At 43.6% G+C, this 19546-nt stretch overlaps 1 protein-coding gene across 1 annotated transcript; it reads left to right on the plus strand.

The window, feature by feature from the left end:
- The first annotated feature begins 501 nt into the window (after nt 1-501).
- disp3 (dispatched RND transporter family member 3) lies at nt 502-18222 on the plus strand. The gene is made up of 21 exons (XM_014160136.3): nt 502-894; nt 4745-5767; nt 7766-7985; nt 8213-8349; nt 8546-8680; nt 8804-8964; nt 9116-9255; nt 9396-9487; nt 9588-9752; nt 9955-10116; nt 10469-10618; nt 10750-10886; nt 10999-11168; nt 11273-11403; nt 11549-11724; nt 11822-11948; nt 12058-12203; nt 12326-12485; nt 12638-12751; nt 12992-13164; nt 13780-18222. Exons 2-21 carry the CDS (start codon nt 4753-4755, stop codon nt 14137-14139), a joined length of 4071 nt encoding a protein of 1356 aa, XP_014015611.1. The 5' UTR covers nt 502-894; nt 4745-4752; the 3' UTR covers nt 14140-18222.
- Nucleotides 18223-19546: the final 1324 nt, after the last annotated feature.

Here is a 19546-nt window from a genome sequence, read left to right on the forward strand (position 1 = left end):
AGTTAAATAACGGTTCAATAAAAAAATATGTAAAAATTATGATAGCTCTGAGAGCGTTGCATTTAACTAAATTCATTAGATGTGAATGCAGCAGGGAATTGGTGAGCAAAACAATAAGAGATGTTTAAAGGGCTCAGATTCCTGGAGTGGAAATGATATGGCCTACACCTCGTCTTCCACTGTATCCAGTTACTCTGGTCTATCTCCTCTACTACCCCCCTCCTACCCCTTTCCTCCTCACAGAGCCTCGGCCAGACTATACCAACAAAATCCTCTTCAAACTAGAGGGGGACTTTGCTGCAGTCTCCTGGCAAAACCTTCATTTTAGGCACGTGTTTCCTGACAAATAGAGCTTGAATCAGAGTCAGTCCTTTTTCTGCTTTACCTGTTAGGCTGTGATGAGATTTATCCCTGTCACACATAGTCTCCTTGATGCTCAGGGCTGTGCTCTCCTCCCCTCCTCTCCCCTTGGTGAGTCAGTCAAGAGAGGAGCCTGAACAAAGCATTGAGAGAGAGGAGCTGCTGGGAGAGTGAAAGAACTGATACTCTCACTGACTCCGTCGCCTGGACAACCAGGCACAGAGGAGGGAGGGAAGAGAGAAAGAGAAAGGGAGAAAGGGAGAAAACAAAAACAAAAAATTATGATAGACAAGACTTATTAAGCAAATTAAAGATCTCATAAATCTTGTGTAGGAGAGGCTGTGCTGAGGTGCAGTCGCTCTCCCTCGTGCAGCTAGAGTACTATGAATATAAAACGGATCAACAGAGAAAATTAAGAGAGGATCTGGAGAACAAGTTTGAAATGAAATTGTTCAGCATAGGTTTGCATCCTCAGAAGAGGACCACATAGGGCTGCACAAACCATCAGTTCATACCTCTACTCATCAAGCTCAGGTAAGGTTCCCCAGCTCTGCCATACACTAAATGTATATTTTGTTTAGATATTACATATGCTTCAATAATTAACTACACACTACAACAACAGCTGAGCATGGCATTATCCTGTCATTATCTCATTTACTAAGCCAAATAACATAGTCAATAGGTGGCAGCAAAAGGTCAACTCTGCCTGCAGCTTCTGAGGAGCACAGCTGCAGTAAATTGAGCTCTCAGGTGGATAGAGAAGTTTCAGAGACCTCTGAAGAAACCCAGGACCAGGCAAAGACTGCATTGATTGGGTCTGTTGTCAAACTTCACATGGTATTGCATTTGAATTCTTAGATTGAAGGAAATTGCCCTGTAGATCTCCAGGCAATCATTCTGTCTTTTGCAATCACCCACCATCTCTCACGCAAGTGTAGCAGCAATAGTGAGCTTTCAACTTCAGGTTTACAGTACTTGTATTTGTTGAGGGGGTCATCCATGTATGCAAATATCAAACAAATTACTATCATTAGGAGCAAAAGGAGCGTGAGAGTGTGAGAGCGTGAGGTCTTAACACTTGCACCGTGCTGAACCTTCATATCCTGGGGATATGTGAAGAATAGAGGCATCATCCTCAGTGATTCTTCTGTAGTGATACTCAGTGCTCATACATAAACAATGTCTGTTTTCTGGAGTGCTGGGCTGAGATGAATGTCCCTGTATTAAATGGTGTTGCATGCTCTGTGAAATTACACCATGCTGAATCTGTGGGGCAGGAGAAACGGTGTGAAATCCATATTGGATGAGATGGAGGGAGGATGAAACAAGAGGGAGGGAGGGGAGGAAGGAAAGCAGAGGGGAGTGTACTATTTTTAGCTGTTGTCAGTAAGGAAGGTTATGTACCCCCCTTACCCTCACCTTTCGATATGCTTGTACACACACAGACACACACACATCAGCACATACCCAGAAAGTAAGAAAGAAAAGCTTTATACGCCTGTTAGTTAGTTGAATGGCATGCTGGGAGTGTTTATAGTATCACATCAGGCCCACATGAGACTAACACAGTTTGCACAGTACCAAGAAAACAGCACACTGCCACACAACCGCAATAGTCACCAACTGGCATCCAACCCTGGTCTTTGGTGCTTCACACTCCAAGTCAACCCAAAAAGCTAGCATTCGGTCTGTGGAACAGTTAAATCTTGAGTTCTTTAGAAAGTTTATTCACATAAGGATATGACTTTGTATTTTAGTAGGATCCCCATTAGCTGTTGCTAAAGCAGCAGCTACTCTTCCTGGGGTTCACACAAACATAAAACATGACATAATACATCACATTAATAGACAAGAACAGAACACATTTATTTTTGATTAGTTGTATCAGGGCAATTGTCAATAATGTAAAAAATTCTCAACCTCATCAAATTCATTTATTTTTGCTGTGGAAAATCTGTAGTTGAAAATAACCTATAAATTCTGCTGGACAGCAGCTCTACAATATGTGGCTGAAACTAAATGTCAGACCAAGGAGTGAGTAAGACTAGAAGGATAAAGAGTTCCAGAATCATGCTGATTGAAACAGATGGAAGAATGCTTTTGTTGTCCATAAAGCCAGTCTTCACCAAGTTCCCTTCTATTTTTATTCCCCACCTGCACAGTCTAAATTGACTCCCTCCGCTCTCAAGCACTGAGAATAAATAGAAAAGTTGAACGATTCTCTCAGCTTGTCAACACATTCCTCATTCTCGGTTCAGCACTGGGAGCGTTACCCTGCAGTTGAGGCTTCTCTCATAATTAATGTACATTAGATATCGTATGGTTGGCAAAGCGGCGCAGCTGAATTCATTAACAGGGGAAAATGATGTGTCCCAGGAGCCTGTCAGAGACAGATTACTGTAGGAGGCATGGCAGTAATCTGCCTGTTGGTGGAGGGAGCCAGGGAGGGTCTACTTTACACTATGTCTGTGTAACGGTGCACTCAACCAGCAAACGACCATTAACATGAAATGCACAACGTTGCTTTAATAGCATAACAGTCTTTGATGAGTGGTATAAGTATGAGGGGTCAGCATGGTGTCTCACAACAACTGATCAGCAATTCCAGGGATGTGGAAACAAACATGGCAGTTATGGAAATGTACAGAGCAAGCGGATTTAGACTGCCTTGAATATCAAACAGCACAAAGCTGCCTTTTATCACACAGGAGATCATCATTTGTTGATGGGTGACTGTTGCAGCCTAAGGTCCTCCATTCCCCTCCCTTCCCCCTCTTTCACACCCTTCCTCTCGCCCTTCCGCTCTCTCCTTTACCCTCTTCTTCTCCCCTCCCAAAAGACCGATCTTGTGTCTAATAAATTTGTCCTCTGAAGGGGTTGCAGACCCAGATGTTTTCCCAGTGCAGACAGATGTTGAACTGCTCTGTTCTCTCAGTGAACACAATCATTGGTGTCCAACTCTGTCTTGAACCATGTCAGGGCTCTATTTATTGTTTTATTTCGTATTTTTCTTTAATTATTAATATTTTTTACCTTTATTTAACTAGGCAAGTCAGTTAAGAACAAATTCTTATTTACAATGACGGCCTACCCCAGCCAAACCCGGACAATGCTGGGCCAATTGTGTGCCGCCCTTTGGGACTCCCAATCACAGCCGGATGTGATACAGCCTGGATTCAAACCAGGGACTGTACATTTGAGTCATTTAGCAGACACTCTTATCCAGAGCGACTTACAGTAGTGAATGCATACATTTCATACATTTATTCTCCGTACTGGTCCCCCGTGGGAATCGAACCCACAACCCTGGCGTTGCAAACACCATGCTCTACCAACTGAGCCACACGGGACCTTAGGCCACTGCACCACTCAGGAGCCCATTGTCATGGTGATCTCCTTGAATATAGTGTATTTGTGGCTATGTGCAATTGCAGCTGCAAATCTGAATAGATAGCCTACTACGGCTGATAACAGCTAATTACACAAATGATCATAATGCCTATCTTGGTTCTTGATCAATGGCCATAGGTTTACTTAACAACCCAATGAGCAGTCGATCCAAACACACTTACCTTATCGGAAATGTAAATATTCAAGACCCAGGCTGAAGACAGATATGGAGATTATGCTCCCGCTCTTTTGGCCTCCCTTGCCCCACCTAGATGACCCTTGAGCTCTATTCTAAAGATAGTAGATGACTTGCCAATTTTCCTTTAACACGACTAGTGCCACTTGAATACCAAGTCACTGCATTATCTTGTGTTTGCAGCGGAGTGAGAAGAGGAAGGAACAATAGTTTGACACGATCAGGCAGAAGCTGTCTATCACCAGGCATAAAACACCTATCATATTCCACACCTCTCTCTTACATTCCACACCTCTCTCCCCTGTCAGTAATTAGACAAGTGAGATGATTTAATTTGCTGCAGATCAGCCGAACCCAAGTCGACTGCTGATATGGACAAGGACACCACCGAGCACTCAAGGGGAGATGGTTTTTGCACACACTGAAGGAAGGAGTGAGAGGAATCAAATTGAAGCCAGTACTCTCTCTAAGCCCCCAGCCACAATTCAGCATCTTAAACTGGGGGCTTAGCAGACCATACACTGCTTTGGGCCCTTGAGACAAGGTCCATCTTCTTCCTAAATTCTCCCCTTTACTTTTCTGTGAGCTGAATAGGAACCCTGTGTGTCTTGGCTGTTGAGGGACATTTAATTGTTGTGCCCTTGCTGGCTGTATACTGCAGAATATCCTGAAACCACTATTATGTTTGCTCTGTAAATCACCTATAGATTAGGTCTATGTTTTCATGTCCCAAGGACAGAAGAGGATTTACATTCGGAGAGTGAGTGATGATGAAGTACTGTGTGTGTTTGACAGGTGCTGCCATGGACTTAGAAGACGAGCCGCTGTTATTCCAGAGCAGCTGGGATGCTGAGGAGGAAGAGGAGCAGGATGAGGACGATGGGGAGTCAGATACACAGATTAATGGGGGGAGCAGCACCACTGGAGGCAGCATAGTGTGGGGGGCGGTGGGCTGGGTCTACACACAGCCCTGGGTGAGTGGGGTGGTCCTGGGAGTTGGAGTCTTTCTTCCCTGTGCCCTCTCTGCCTACATGTTCCTATACTGCCCCCCATTGGACATAGACCTTTCCTACAGTGCCTTTGAGGTTCACAGCCACTTCTCCGCTGAGCGGTTTGATGCACTCACCATTGCCATAAAGACTCAGTTGGGGTCCTGGGACAGACGCAGGCGTGACGTGGACCACTATGACTTCACTGCTCTACAGGAGCTGCTGTTGGACAGACTGGGTAGGCAGGGAGATGAAGCATCCAACTGGACATCACATGGAGGGCTGAATTCGAAATCTCTGAAAAACCACACGTTCAAAAGAGTAGTTATGCAAAAGAGAGGAGTTGCCCTGAGTCAGCAAGAGACTGAGAGGCATAGAGAGACAAGGGCTGGTAAAGCAAAGATAAGAGAGGAGGATAAAAATACAACTAACTTAGGAAAACCTGAGAGTCGTGAGTCCAAAGGGGAAGAGGGCGACAGAGACAGTGAGAGATCTCGCACTAGGATGCGCAGGTTTGCTCCCAACTACTCATACCTGCAGAGCCAAGCCCTGTGGAGGATGGAGCTGGTGTTTGTAGCTCAGGGTGGGGGGGACAACAACATCTTCACCCCAGAGCGTCTCCGCACCATCCACCACATAGAGCACCTGCTCATGCAGCACCCCCAATTCCAGCAGTTCTGTTGGAAGCCTCTGGAGGTCCTGAGAGACCTGCCCCTGGGCCCCTCCTACTGCTCCCCTCCAAGCTCCCTCCTCTCCTACCTCTTCCCTAGTGAACGGGGTGGCAGGATCTACTATGATGGCATGGGACCTGACCTGGCTGACATCCATGGTGAGTCTGAGGTTCATAAAACTTGGCATTACTGTAGGAACAGTCCAGTGGCGATCAGTGCCGTTTAAGATCAGCAAAGACATTTTTCTTTTCTTCATGAGTATGGCCTTATTTCTATTACAGCATATTGGATGACTGTCATTCATATTCCATTCACCCAGTTCAATGTAACTGTGATAGGTGTAATCTACTACATGATACTCTACTTTTCTCTATATCCATCATGAGGTTGCTACAACCTAGTCTATGAATGAAAGTTTACAACGTAGATGCACACAGGTCGAGCTGATATACAGTAGGGTGTAATCATTAGTCCAACAGTTGCAAACAAGAGTTTCTATTGGACAAATTCAGGTCTGTTTATCCCCGTTTTGTTCCGTTTGCTTCCATTTAAGAAACGTTTTTCGGCAGAATAAATACACCCCTGATCATGTGTAAACATAGTTCACTTTCATAGCAGCCACGTTGTATTCCTTCACGCATCTATGCACTCTCCTCCTCTCACCTTGTCCCTTTGCTTGTGGACTTCAATGCACAACACACAAGCTGTATGTGACCAGGCAAAAAACACCTTTCCAAGCCAAACCATATCATAACCGCTACACACAGCCTACATCGTTGTCTCCATATTAGATAAAGCAACATCATAGTCAGCATAGCTAATAGAACTAACATGTTAGTTAACCCGCTTCAATCATGCAGTAACATTACAGTGTACAGTCAGTAAACAGTTACACCGGCAGGCCCCAGGGCAATAAATTAGTCAAACCAAAAGCTTACCTTGACTTGGAGGAGTTCCAGTGTTGTGTTGGGATAGTCATAGCCAGCTAGCTAACATAGCATCCCTCTGTCTGAGCAGGGTGTTCGAGTAGGCAAAACTAACTAACGTTAGCTGCATTACCTAGCTAAGTAAGTGAAACTGAAATTGAAATTGAAAAATGGCACTTTCTCTCTCTCTCTCTTGCTTCTCCATTTTGGGAAGAAATGTATTTGTTCAAAACTGTTCAACTATTGTCTTTCTCTCTCTTTGAGTCAACTACTAACCACAAAAATTCAGTCTTCAGTCACCCGAGTCATAGACTGTTCTCTCTGCTACCGCACGGCAAGCGCTACCAAAGCTCCAAGTCTAGGTCCAAAAGGCTCCTTAACAGCTTCTACCCCCAAGCCATAAGACTGCTGAACAATTAATCAAATGGCTACCCAGACTATTTACATTGACCCCCCCCCTCTTTTTTTTATGCCGTTGCTACTCACTGCATAGTCACTTTACCTTTACCTAAACGCACATTAACTCGGTACCGGTATCCCCTTTATATAGCCTCGTTATTGTTATTTTATTTTTTACTTCAGTTATTGAACTGCATTGTTGGTTAAGGGCTTGTACGCAAGCATTTCATGGTAAGGTTGTATTTGGCGCATGTGACAAATAACATTTTATTCGATTTTATCCACTGCAGTGCTTTCAGCACTAGATTCATTCTCTGATCCTTTGATTGGGTGGACAACATGTCAGTCCATGCTGCAAAAGCTCTGATAGGTTGGAGGACGTCCTCTCGAAGTTTTCATAATTACTGTGTAAGTTTATTGAAGGGGGTGAGAACCATGAGCCTCCTAGGTTTTGTATTGAAGTCAATCTACCCAGAGGATGACGGAATCGAGCTGTCCTCCAGCTACAACATGGTGCTACCCCAGAGAGTGCTGTTGAGGCTACTGTAGACCTTCATTGCAAAATAGTGTGTTTTAATACATTACTTGGTGACGTGATTATATTTAGTATAGTTTTATCTAAAAACGATAACTTTTTTATGTTTTACAATTTTTATTATCACAGAGGATGGTCCTCCCCTTCCTCCTCTGAGGAGCCTCCACTGGTACAGTCACTGCTCTGCATGATTAAGTAGGGAGCTTGTCCTTCATTTTATTATGGGAGGTCAATTGAAACATCAAAGGGAGCTGGCAGTGACTACCACTTTGATCTTCACTTGTTTCTGCTCCCAGGTGCTCTGAGTCTAGCGATTACCCACCCACAGTTCTACTGGTATGTGGATGAGAGTCTGGCCCCTGACCGGCTCTCCTCCTCTCTCCTGCGCAGTGAGATCCAATTCGGCGCCCCGCTGCCCTCATACTACTCCCTCCAAGACCGGCCTGAGGAGCAGAGGCAGCGCTTCAGGAACTTTGTAGTTCAGTACGCTGACATCCTGGCTCAGCAGTCCACCAGGTGGGCTATGGCTTATAAACTCTAAAAAAACAAAAGAGCCATCGATATTGAGATTAACTGATTGTTTTTCATTTCCCCCAAGACTTGACTTTGTAAATATTGTCTCCGCTTTCCAGACCAATTGTAATTAAGCACATCAAAAGAGTTCCTCCTTTCATGACACCCACACAGTATTCTTCCGTTCCCTCTTTCTGACTACGAACGTCTCTGGGTTTGTGTGATGCCAGCCAGGTGAAAGTGTTGTATGGGGGCACAGAGCTGTTTGATAACGAGGTGAGACAGACCTTCCACAGAGACATGTTGCTGGCGCTGATCAGTGGGGGCTGCATCACTCTACTGGTCTATGTCCTAACCTCCTTCTCAGGTAATTTCCCATGCACTCTCTCACCTGCATTGGATATTACATGCATGTTATTCTAACATTTCCTATACTTAATTTGCTGTCATACATAGTATCTGATAAAAGCCAGCATAAGTATCTTATTCTTAGAATTTTGATACCACATACAAGACTTGCAGCACGAGGTCTCCCACCCAATCTATTTGGTGTGTCTCTACAGTGTTCCTGACATTCTTTGGACTCACTAGCATTGGTCTGAGCTGCCAGGTGGCTCTCTTCCTCTACCATGTGGTCTTTGGGGTGAGATACCTTGGCATCCTCAATGGAGTTGCAGCCTTTGTGATCATTGGCATTGGTTAGTGACAATATTAAAATATACTCTAGAATTTCTCTCATGGTCAAACTGGTTGAGAAACAACATCTTTGTTACAGGTAACATGCCACTCTTTATTCTGTTTCCCCTCTTACTGTTCTCCAGGTGTGGATGATGTGTTTGTGTTCATCAGTACCTTCAGACAGGCTTCCCACTTGGTCCACCCGGTGCAGAGGATGATGTACACGGTGAAAACTGCTGGCCGAGCCACCTTTCTCACCTCCTTCACCACCGCAGCTGCCTACGCTGCTAACACCTTCTCACAGGTACTCAGAAATATTGTCAGTCCATATCGCATAATCCTTCCAAAGGGAATGAATAGCTGTGAGGTAGAACTATCTATATACAGTATGTATCAATATGAAAAGTACAATGTAAATGTATTGCGATATTGAGGTCTTTTACCCTTACAAACAGATTCCGGCAGTGCATGACTTTGGCCTGTTCATGGCCCTCATCGTCAGCTGCTGCTGGCTCTGGGTGTCCATCCTCATGCCTGCTGCCCTGTGTATCTGGACCCAGTGTGTTGACCCCCAGGAGAACACCTGTCTCAAATGGTGTGATTCCATCTTTCCTCCTTTTTTTGCTAGTGAACAGAGCTCCTACTGTTGTGCTGCTTGCCTTTTCATTCTGTTTTCCTATTATGAACAATGTGAGGTTCTTAAGCTGCATCTCTCTGATGCACTTTATCTTAAAGGTGGAAAGCACTTACAGGACTGTCAGTGAGTCACAGTCCTTTGTCAGATGAGGATGAAGATGTGGCTCTTCTGTCGGTGGAGATGGAGCCAGGTGAGATACTGATCTGGACAGAACTGCATAAATGAATGGCAGGAGAATGAAAGGTAATAGAGTCCTGACACTATTCACCCCCCCGCTCTGTCTCATCTAGGCTCCTGTGACACTGATGTAGATGCAGCCATTTTGTCCCTGTCAGTGGAGACCTCGCTCTCACCCCCAGGGCGGGGGACTGCAGGCGTGGTCAGCGCTAACCTTCAGTGGGCTCTGAGGCACTGGGTGGCAGAGCCAGCCGTGGAGAAACGCAAAGTCATTCTAGGTAAGGGCTCTGTCTGTCTGCAGGGGCTGGGAGAATCACATCTAATGATGCCCATATGCCTTTTTCAATTTCAGCGTTTTGTATTGCCTATCCCTTGCTCTTCCTCACAGAAAAGCAATTTAATCTAATGTCTCTCCCCTCAGTGATCTACCCCATCTGACTTGCCTCTCTCACAGGCCAGTCTTTGTCTTGCTGCCCATAGGCATCTACATCCTGGTCCTGCTGCTGTCTGCTGGGTGTTGCTGCCTCCTGCGGCCGGCTACTCATGCCCCGTTACTATTTCGCCCAGACACCAACCTCCAGACTCTACTGGGACTGAGGAACAATCTCAGTGCCCAGGGCATCTCTTGCCACATGTGCTCTGGTGAGACGTCGCCATCAATCTGTGTGATGGAACCCAGATGGGTGTAAAGTAAACCGATTCCACTACTTTAAACCCAAATTAACTTTAAACCCAAGTCCTACAACTGTCTGGCTGTAAATGTCTTTATATGACATGGTACAATTCATTTTAAACTGGGATATTAATTTACAGTCGACTCCTGATAAGAGCTGACTCAATGACATTCTTTTTCTTCCTACGGATATTTGCATGCTCCAGTTCAGTGCCCACATTCACAACACTCCCAGGCCATTGCATGTATCAGGATATTAAGGTCAGCCAAGCATTTGGCTTTGATTTGAAGTGTTGAATCGAAGTGTCCTATTTCCTGCAGGTCTGTTCATGGAGAAACCTCATCTTCTGCACAGCCCTACCCATACTACCCCCTCCATGCCTGGGTTTCACCCTCAGCAACATACACAGAGCCCTTCAAACTCAACTCTACAGAGCCCAATCACACCAAGCATATCCTCCATCACAACAGGTACTGGTTAAAATTGTATTATATATCCAAAGAGGATTCACATGAATATATCCGTGGAAATGTTCTGGCAATGTTTTAATGTGTGCCTCTATTTCTCTACTGCTGCCACTCACTGTATCCTTTCATGGCAGGGCCTCTGCTGACAGTGTATGTCTCTAAGCTGGATGTGGGTGCTTCTATCACTCTGTACCGCTTCTCTCTGAATACCAGCGTGCCATCGCCCTGGAAAAGCCTCAGTGCCGGGCATGGAGAAGTTCCATCCTTTCAGGTTAGGAGACCCACAAATATAAACACACTATTTCTGGGTTATGATTTAATATCTCACCTCTGATAACCAACTCCATCATATACTTAGTATAACTTCTGGTGTCTCTAAACAGGCATACAGTGGACCTCACAGCAACTTCAGCACCCACATGACTGTGTGTGTGTCCCGTGTGTACCACCCCCACCCTCGCTGGATGATCACTTCCCAGTCATGTGATCCACGCCACGGCTGGAGGTCAGAGTTCAGCTTCTATGTGGCATCGGCTGAGCAGCAGCACAGCAGGTAAGAGGAATGATGAGGGACAGATGATGGCTGAATAGTGAATTAGTCAATCAGTCAAGCTTTTTGTGGGCAAGTTGTTGACAGTGCTCCTTGTTGCCTCCCAGGAGGTTGTACTTTGCCCAGCACAAACTGAGTCCTCATCCCAGCCGAGTGTGTGCAGAACCACCTGGCTGTGTGATCAGCTCCGGGCCTGACGGACCCACACAGGGCTCTTTCTACACTCCACTCCCCACAGGTAAGATGGAGAACATCTGGAGTCAGAAGGCATCAGGGAACTGCATAAATACTCTGCATTGGTTTGAATTAAAGCATGTACTATGAATGTTTGCCTATGAATGTGAGGGTGTTCATTTTTTCCTAATTTTTACCTTATTTCAAAGATTCCACCTCAACCAAAAGGTCCAAGACCTCTGGTTTTAACCCCTGTAGTGGAGGTGGCTGTGGCCACCCCGCAGTCCGTCCTCTGGTTGACACTGGTGCGATGGTGTTTGTGGTTTTCGGAATACTTGGAGTCAACCGCACCCAACGCACAGACAACCACGTCATTGGAGACATGGTGAGAGGCCAACTGCATGACAATAACGATATAAGGTGTAATTCAATAATCAATACTGTTTTAGTGGTATTGATTTGTTCTAAAATTATCTCCAAAGGGCAGTGTGATATTGGATCCAAACTTTGATATCTTCCAAGAGATTGGACACCTCTGCCAAATCTGTAAAGCTATCAGTGCTAATAAACAGCTTGTGAAGCCGGGAGGAGCCCAGTGTCTACCGTCAGGTACCAACTGCACAGACACAGTCTAACAAATATAACAGCACACGTAGCCATGTTTGATATGAGTTACATGTATTCTCTCTCTTGTACTCCCTCTCTCTCTCCCCCTTAGGCAACAAGCTTTCTTCTATCCTGCCTTTACTCAACCCAGACTGCCACTCCCTCCCTGAGCCCAACCTGCTGCCAGGCCAGCTGTCCCATGGGGTCGTGGGGACGCATGGTGGCAGAGTAAGCTGGCTCTCCATGGCCTTTGAGTCTGTGAGTACAACGGTTGTCCGTGGTGTATACTACCACCTCTAATGTAATGTTAATGTTGTAGCCCAGTCCAGATCTGTGCCAGAAACTGAGCCCATGTCTTTTTTTATCTGTTTGTTCCCAAGACCACCTACAAGGGGAAATCCTCTTTCGAGACACACTCAGACTTCCTCCAATGGGAGACCTTCCTACAAGAGCAGCTCTCGACTCTCCCAGAGTCCTCTGCTCTACGGAGAGGTTTCCAGACCTGTGAGCACTGGAAGCAGATCTTTATGGAAATCATAGGCAAGTGGAGAGGCCAGAGGACACAGTTGTTCCATACCTAAGGCACAATCAATAAATGTTTCATTTTTATGTATCTAAAAGATTATTTCAGTCCTTCTGGGAATGTAACCTTCCTGTGCTGACTGACTCCCTCCTCTGTGGGTTTTCTGTAGGTGTCGAGAGCGCCCTCTGCAGTCTGCTCCTGTCCCTGGCCATCTGTGTGGCAGCTGTGTCTGTTTTCACTGCCCATCCACTTCTGCTGCTGCCAATACTGCTCACCATCCTGGGTAAGACACTGCTGATCAAACCTTTGTCATCAGATAGGCCCATTATGCATAGACTGCAGAGAAAAGTCTCCAAGAATAAGATATGATGCAGTATTGATATGAAGTGTTGTTGGGAATAATGTAAGAGGAAATCATTAACTGTTGTACTGTACATACTGTATTTTCTGTGGTTTTAGCCTTGGGAGGGTTAGGGGTCATCTGTCTGTCAGTGTGCAACATTGATCTCCTGACCAAATACAGGGGTCATCTGTCTGGTGGTGGCCATCATGTACTGGCTGGGCTGGGAGTTGGGGGCCGTGGAGGCCATCTCTCTGTCCATCCTTGTGGGCTCCTCAGTGGACTACTGTCTGCACCTGGTGGAGGGCTACCTGCTAGCTGGGGAGACCATACCAGCCACACCAGGACACACTATTGTACGTACAACACAATCTGATAATCATCTATAACTGGCATAGAGGTATTGAATTCACTCCTTTATATATTCTACTGTAAGAGAGTAAAACTATATAAATGAAGGATTTGCCTCCACAATATTCTGTTTACTTAAAGGTCCAATGCAGCTGTTTTTATCTCAATATCAAATCATTTCTGGATAACAATTTAGTACCTCACTGTGATTACTTTATTACATGTATATATTATTGCTAGGACTATCTGGGAGTGGTCTGAGTAGGGAGGGGAAAACTGAAAATGTGCTGTTATTGTCAGAGGTTTGGAAGTGTTTCTTATTGGTCTATTAACTCATTTACTGCCTGGTGATGTCACAAGGCAGGACAAAAATCTCCATCCCTCCAAAACAGGCTGAAATTTCAGGACGTCTTTTCAAACTGCTCTTACACTAAAGGGGCATTATCATAATTTTCACACTATTATTCCAACCTCATAGTTTGGAATTATATAACACAGAAAATTCACATTTTTGACTCCACAGGGCCTTTTAAAAGTCATCATATTTAATGAAATAAGCCCGAGGGAAATAATGCATAAAGAGAAAAGACTCATTATATCAATCTGTTTTTCATTCTCAGAGCCTGTCAGCTAAAAGGCAGAGAAGGTCCCTAGATGCAGTAAACCACGTGGGAGTTGCCATTGTGTCCAGTGCTGTCACCACCGTGATCTCCACAGTCCCTCTCTTTTTCTGTGTCATCGTGCCTTTTGCTAAATTTGGCCAGATTGTGGCCATTAACACAGCAGTGTCCATCTTGTTTACCCTGACTGTGACCGCAGCCATGTTGGCCACCATGGGCCCTGCCAACTTCCACAGGCCTCCTGGTGCCGTGCTGAAGGCCAGCCTGGCAGTACTGGGCACCACAGCCTTTGGCGCTGCCCTGTGCTGGGCAGGAGGGCAACTAGGACCAGTCACCTGGCACACAGCAGTCACCATGTGACCCCACAAACACAACTCAATCACTACTGTCACTGTTACCTCTGTAAGCAGAACCAAAAGGCTCGGTCTAAACATCAGTGTAGTATTGTTCTATAAATGCAGATGGAAGGTTTCAGATGTAAGTAAAAGCATCTTGTGGAAGTAGATATTTCTTTGTGTGGATGATTTAAAGTTTAATAATTTTTTCCCAAAAGAACAGAACATAGTCTGTTGAGAATAGGTAGTCTGCAGGACATGCTTTGGTTTCTGTGGATGCAGCCTACTGCTGACAGGAGATGACACAATGGAAATGAAATACTGGTTGAGTCCACATTGTTCTATTGTCCACGTTATTCTGTTCCTGACAGTAAAATCACTGACTGTTCTCTGACCTGCTGTTGTTAGCACTGACCTCATCTCTGGCAGTTTGAAACCACACTTTGAGGTCCAAAAAGACAGGTATTGTACCATAAAAAAATGCAAGCCAGAATGTGTCATGCACTCCCTTATTCCAGTGATATCACTCATATCACATCCCACTGGGCACATACCTCAGTTCAATGTCTAGTTTTGATTTACATTTGATTGAATTGTCAACTAACATGAATTCACAACCTGGACTTAGGGGTAGATGTCACATAGTACACGTAAATCCAGGACACTGCAATTAGTATTATATGTTACATTTTGTATGGTATGTACTAAATTGTGGATCTCCATCATCCATTTTGTATATGTTACAAATTTTAATTAATATGATATATTATGAATTGCAATTCGTACAATATGTTACAAATTGCAATTCGTACAATATGTTAAAAAAAATTAAATGTATGGTATGTTACAAATTTTGTTGTGGCTAGCGTTAGCTAGGTGGCTAACATTAGTTAGGCTGGCTAGGGGTTAAGGTTAGGGTTAAGAGTTAGGTTAAATGGTTAAGGTTAGGGTTAGGTAACATGCTAAGTAGTTGCAAAGTTGCTAATTAGCTAAAATGCTAAAGTTGTTCTTTATGAAATTCGAACACACAAGCTTTGGGTTGCTGGACATTCGCAACCATACGAACCCATGCCAAAAATAACTACTGTTTCATACTAATTTGAGTTTACTATGTTATGTTTATTCTATCAGACCAGGCTGGAATTCAATGTGAAATCAACAAAAAATGTCACTTTGTCATTGGGTTTAGGTTAAATGTTGGGTGAAAAAAATGACAAAATTCCCTGACATTGATGACTTTTTGCAAATCCGATGAGTTATCCACATTGATTCAATGTCAACACAGACTTTTTGGTTGAAACGACATAACATTTCTCTTCACTTATATGATTGTTCAGAAGAGAATGTTAGGAGTCATTAGGTTATTCACCACAAGGCAGATAAGTGTAAATTTAGAAGGATGTAAAAACATGGATGAAAGGTACTGCAGCTGTAGGCCTACTCTAGGAATTAACCCCATGGGTAATGGGGAAATTATTAAAAAAATTCCCCCAAAGTTGGCACAATATGCATTTCCACAAAATACAAACAGGTTGTCGCATGGAAGCCTTTTAGCCTAGCATATTTACTTCAAACAAAGTCGCCATAAATGCAAAGCGAACGCATAATTAACACTGCCGGACTGCACAAGTGAGCCGAATGCAGTTAATAAACCCAACAGGAAACCTTTACAGTAGGCTATAGCCTAGAAATGAACATGTGCCTCGCTGGGCCGCACCTTGACCTGTCATTGTGAATCTTCAGACAGTCACACATTTATAGGCCTATGCACAATTCACTAGGCATCTCTGTCACAGACACAATTCAGAGACTATTCTAGAGCCTTGGCTATTTTCCTATCCAGTCCCAATACCACTGAAACGTCAAATCCTGACTCCTGTATCGCATGAAAATTCCTAACTTTATTCTGTAACCCATAGGTTGCATTATTTGGGCTCCCGAATGGCGCAGCTGTCTAAGGCACTGCATCTCAGTGCCAGATACGTCACTACAGTCCCTGATTCGAATCCAGGCTGTATCACAACCAGCCATGATTGGTAGTCCCATAGGGCGGCGTACAATTGGCCCCGCGTCGTCTGGGTTTGGCCGTCATTGTAAATAAGAATTTGTTCTTAACTGACTTGCCCAGTTAAATAAATAAAAAATAAAAAATAAAATAATAATCAAGGCATGTCTCACCAATGCATGGTAAAATACTGCTAGAACATTTCCCCAGCTTCTCTGCGCAGTCTGGTACTTGCCCATAATGAGAGCTTTGGTAGAGATTGTGTGATTAACAAACGGTATGCGAGTAGATGTTTTTTAAAGAGTTGGTCCACGTTAACCCCTACCTTGATATTTAAAAACTATTTCCACTCTTCATCTCCCCATTATTTATGAGCCGATCTGCTATCTGTATCCCATAATCATCTATATTTGGAAAAATCTAGTTGATCTGTAATTCGTTGGAGGTTATCTAGCATTTTAGCAATTTTGGCTTTTGACTGCCATTACAAAGTTAGAATGAATTGACAACGCTGTACTCGGAGTGCGCTCTGTGTCGAGATATCCTACTGCTGAAATGCGCTGGCGATCAAAGATCATATCATTACTGAATATATGTTTAATTTTCTCTGAAATCTGTACATATTGGCGCATGCAGCCAAGTGATGAGGTGGCACAGCGACCTTCTTATTTGGGGAGAACCCTGGAATAGTGACCATATCTTGGTTTTAAACGCTTTAAATGCACTTCCGATTTTTGCTGTATTTCCCGGGACTATCAGGATAAATATGAATTATTCCCGGTATTTAAACTTGGTAGATTTTCGGGAAAATATGAATCCCTACTGTGCTCTGACTCTTGTCCGTTTGATATATGTGCATCTTAGATGTAGTGTGAGATGTAGCTTAATGTTTAAGTATCTATGCTGCTAACACACATTTGGAAAGTGATTCCTTGTATCTTGAAACTACTAACACACTCTTTAAGTGCTGCAACATACTGTGCAAATAGAACAGTGATTTGAGGAGCACCTTGGAGGAAAGGAAATTGCAATTCCATGAACAATGCCACAGCAGGGGTGGTTCTGGGGGGGGGGGGGCAGTGCCCCTGTGACAACAATTTTGGACCCCCTTGTGGCCCCCCTAAATGTGGAGTATGAAATAATTTTTACATAACTAATTTTTGCTATCGTTCTTTTTTTACATCCGTTATTAGACAGTGGCAACTCGGAACACTAATGATTATGAACATGGTCTTTTGCCTGCTAATGCAGTGAAGAAAACGATATGACAACAATAACGTCTAATGTAACTGGCCCCTCTAACAGTACAACTGGCCCCAGCTTGGCCCCCCCAGTTGAAATGGTCTAGAACTGCCACTGTGTCACAGCCAGGAGTAATTCAACTTCAACAGCAGACAATGACATTAAGGAGAAGCCACACCTACCTGAACAAAATGCAACAACAAGAAATGCTAACCTGTCATTATGGTTCAAATGTACTGTACATTTCTCTCTGATGTATGTGGTACCCTATCTTCCTGCACTACGGATTGTAAATGGGAAAATTGTAATCATTGAAAAATGTGAGTTATGTTCTGTGGTGAAGGTTTCTCTCTTCTATGGCACAGTACATCTTAAAACATGTTCTTTCCCTGATGGGTGTAAAAAAATGTATTTTTCCATGTGTTTTTATATCAATAGTAGGCTTGTATGCTTCCCTTTACCCTTTTCTTGTCCGCCTACCTACAATACACAAACCTCTACCAGCTGCTCACACATCGGCTGTTTGAATGACTCAACCATGACCCGACCCTGAGATAATAATAATAATATGATCACTTGTGAGCCTCTCAGGTGAAGGCACTCAATGCTCTTTGCAAAGCACTTGATGATACTTACTATAACTCACTCGGCTCCCTCCACTGCTTTCAGGCTAGTAGAGAGCACCGTTTCATACACCAACGCAAAGGCTCTCTCCTGCCCTGCCGACAAGGTCAAATACATTGGTTAATTTATGTGACACAATAATGGTTTTAAAGGGAGTTACTTGATGTAACTGTAATTAGTCTTGTTATATGTGTGTATTGCTGTTAATATTAAATAAAGCAGATATCTTTAGAAGAATGTTCTTGAAAGTGGTTCTTTTCTTTCACTGCATTTCAAAGTTGATTTTAAAAGACTGATAATTGAAATTATATAGGCTAATGTTTGCATATAACCTTTGTATGAGCCATGTCTTAAAGCACACATTTCAACAGCACCACCCACTAACTCTAAGAATTTATAGATGTTCTTGAAGGGCAAACATCCAACAGAGATGTTATTTTGGTAGTCTTTGATTGCAAGTACTTCTCTCTACAGCGGAACAATCGAGTGGGTTTAGTGGCGTGTGTCCTTGTCCTTGGTTTCCCCCCTTGCCTCTGATTTTGCTTGGTAACACAACGTTTCAGGAGAGCAGGGATACTAAGAGAGATGTCATAATCAGCTTAGTGTGACACTCAGCCAATGTGAGAGCTAGGAGGACAGCTTGACATGTCTCCTCTAGTGACAGTTAATAATTCATGACAAATATCTCAGGATTAATAATGAATTGCAATGAGTGTAATGAATGTTTCATGTCAGCCATTAGGTGAACACAGAACTGTTATTGACAGATATCCACAAGCCTCATTGTCTGATGACTAAATCACACAGCAGCAGTCTGCCAGCTTATGTTCAAATATGGAATTAGTATATATTGGATGGCTGTGCTTGGAGATTCTGCCAACACTGTATACAAAGACAACACTATTGGGATTTCATCATTTGCAATTACTGCGCATCAACCATGGCAGAGCATATAATATCTAGTTAAATAAATTATTCCAAATCAATTTGCAGTTTAGCTACAGAATATTTCATTTTTTAATTATACTGCACAAAACCATGTCCTTCCTGCCAAGCAAGAAAAAAACAAATAAAGAAATACTATTCAAATTATTACATTTTAAAATGTACAAAGACAAGCTATGCTATTTTTTACTCTTAGATGTACAGATTTGGTTTCCAGTGAGCACAGCTAGTGTGAATTCACTGTGTGGTGCCACCCCGAGGATGATTGCTTGATACCATCTTCACTCATGCGACATGAATAATAAGACAGTATTGTACAGAGCAAAACGGTGGCTAAACCATTGTCAGAGGTTAGTGGATATGTTCACTGGTCAACATTAGTCAAACTCAAACTAAACATAGGAAATCATTTAGAAAGATTAAATGTTTTTGCTTTTTTGTGTGGGGCTGGTGTTGTGTGATTGAATACCTGAACATTCTTGGCCTTCATCGGATTGTGGAGCTTGGCAGTCTCAGACCTATGTGTTTCAGGCTATTAGAAAATAATCAGTCCTGTGGAAGCATTCTCTGCCTCTACAGTGCCCAGGGCTCTCACCTAAACAGCATAGGGTAAAAA

Source organism: Salmo salar, chromosome 20, assembly GCF_965601325.2.
Source record: "Salmo salar chromosome 20, fSalSal1, whole genome shotgun sequence".
In the NCBI taxonomy this organism is placed as follows: Eukaryota; Metazoa; Chordata; class Actinopteri; order Salmoniformes; family Salmonidae; genus Salmo; species Salmo salar.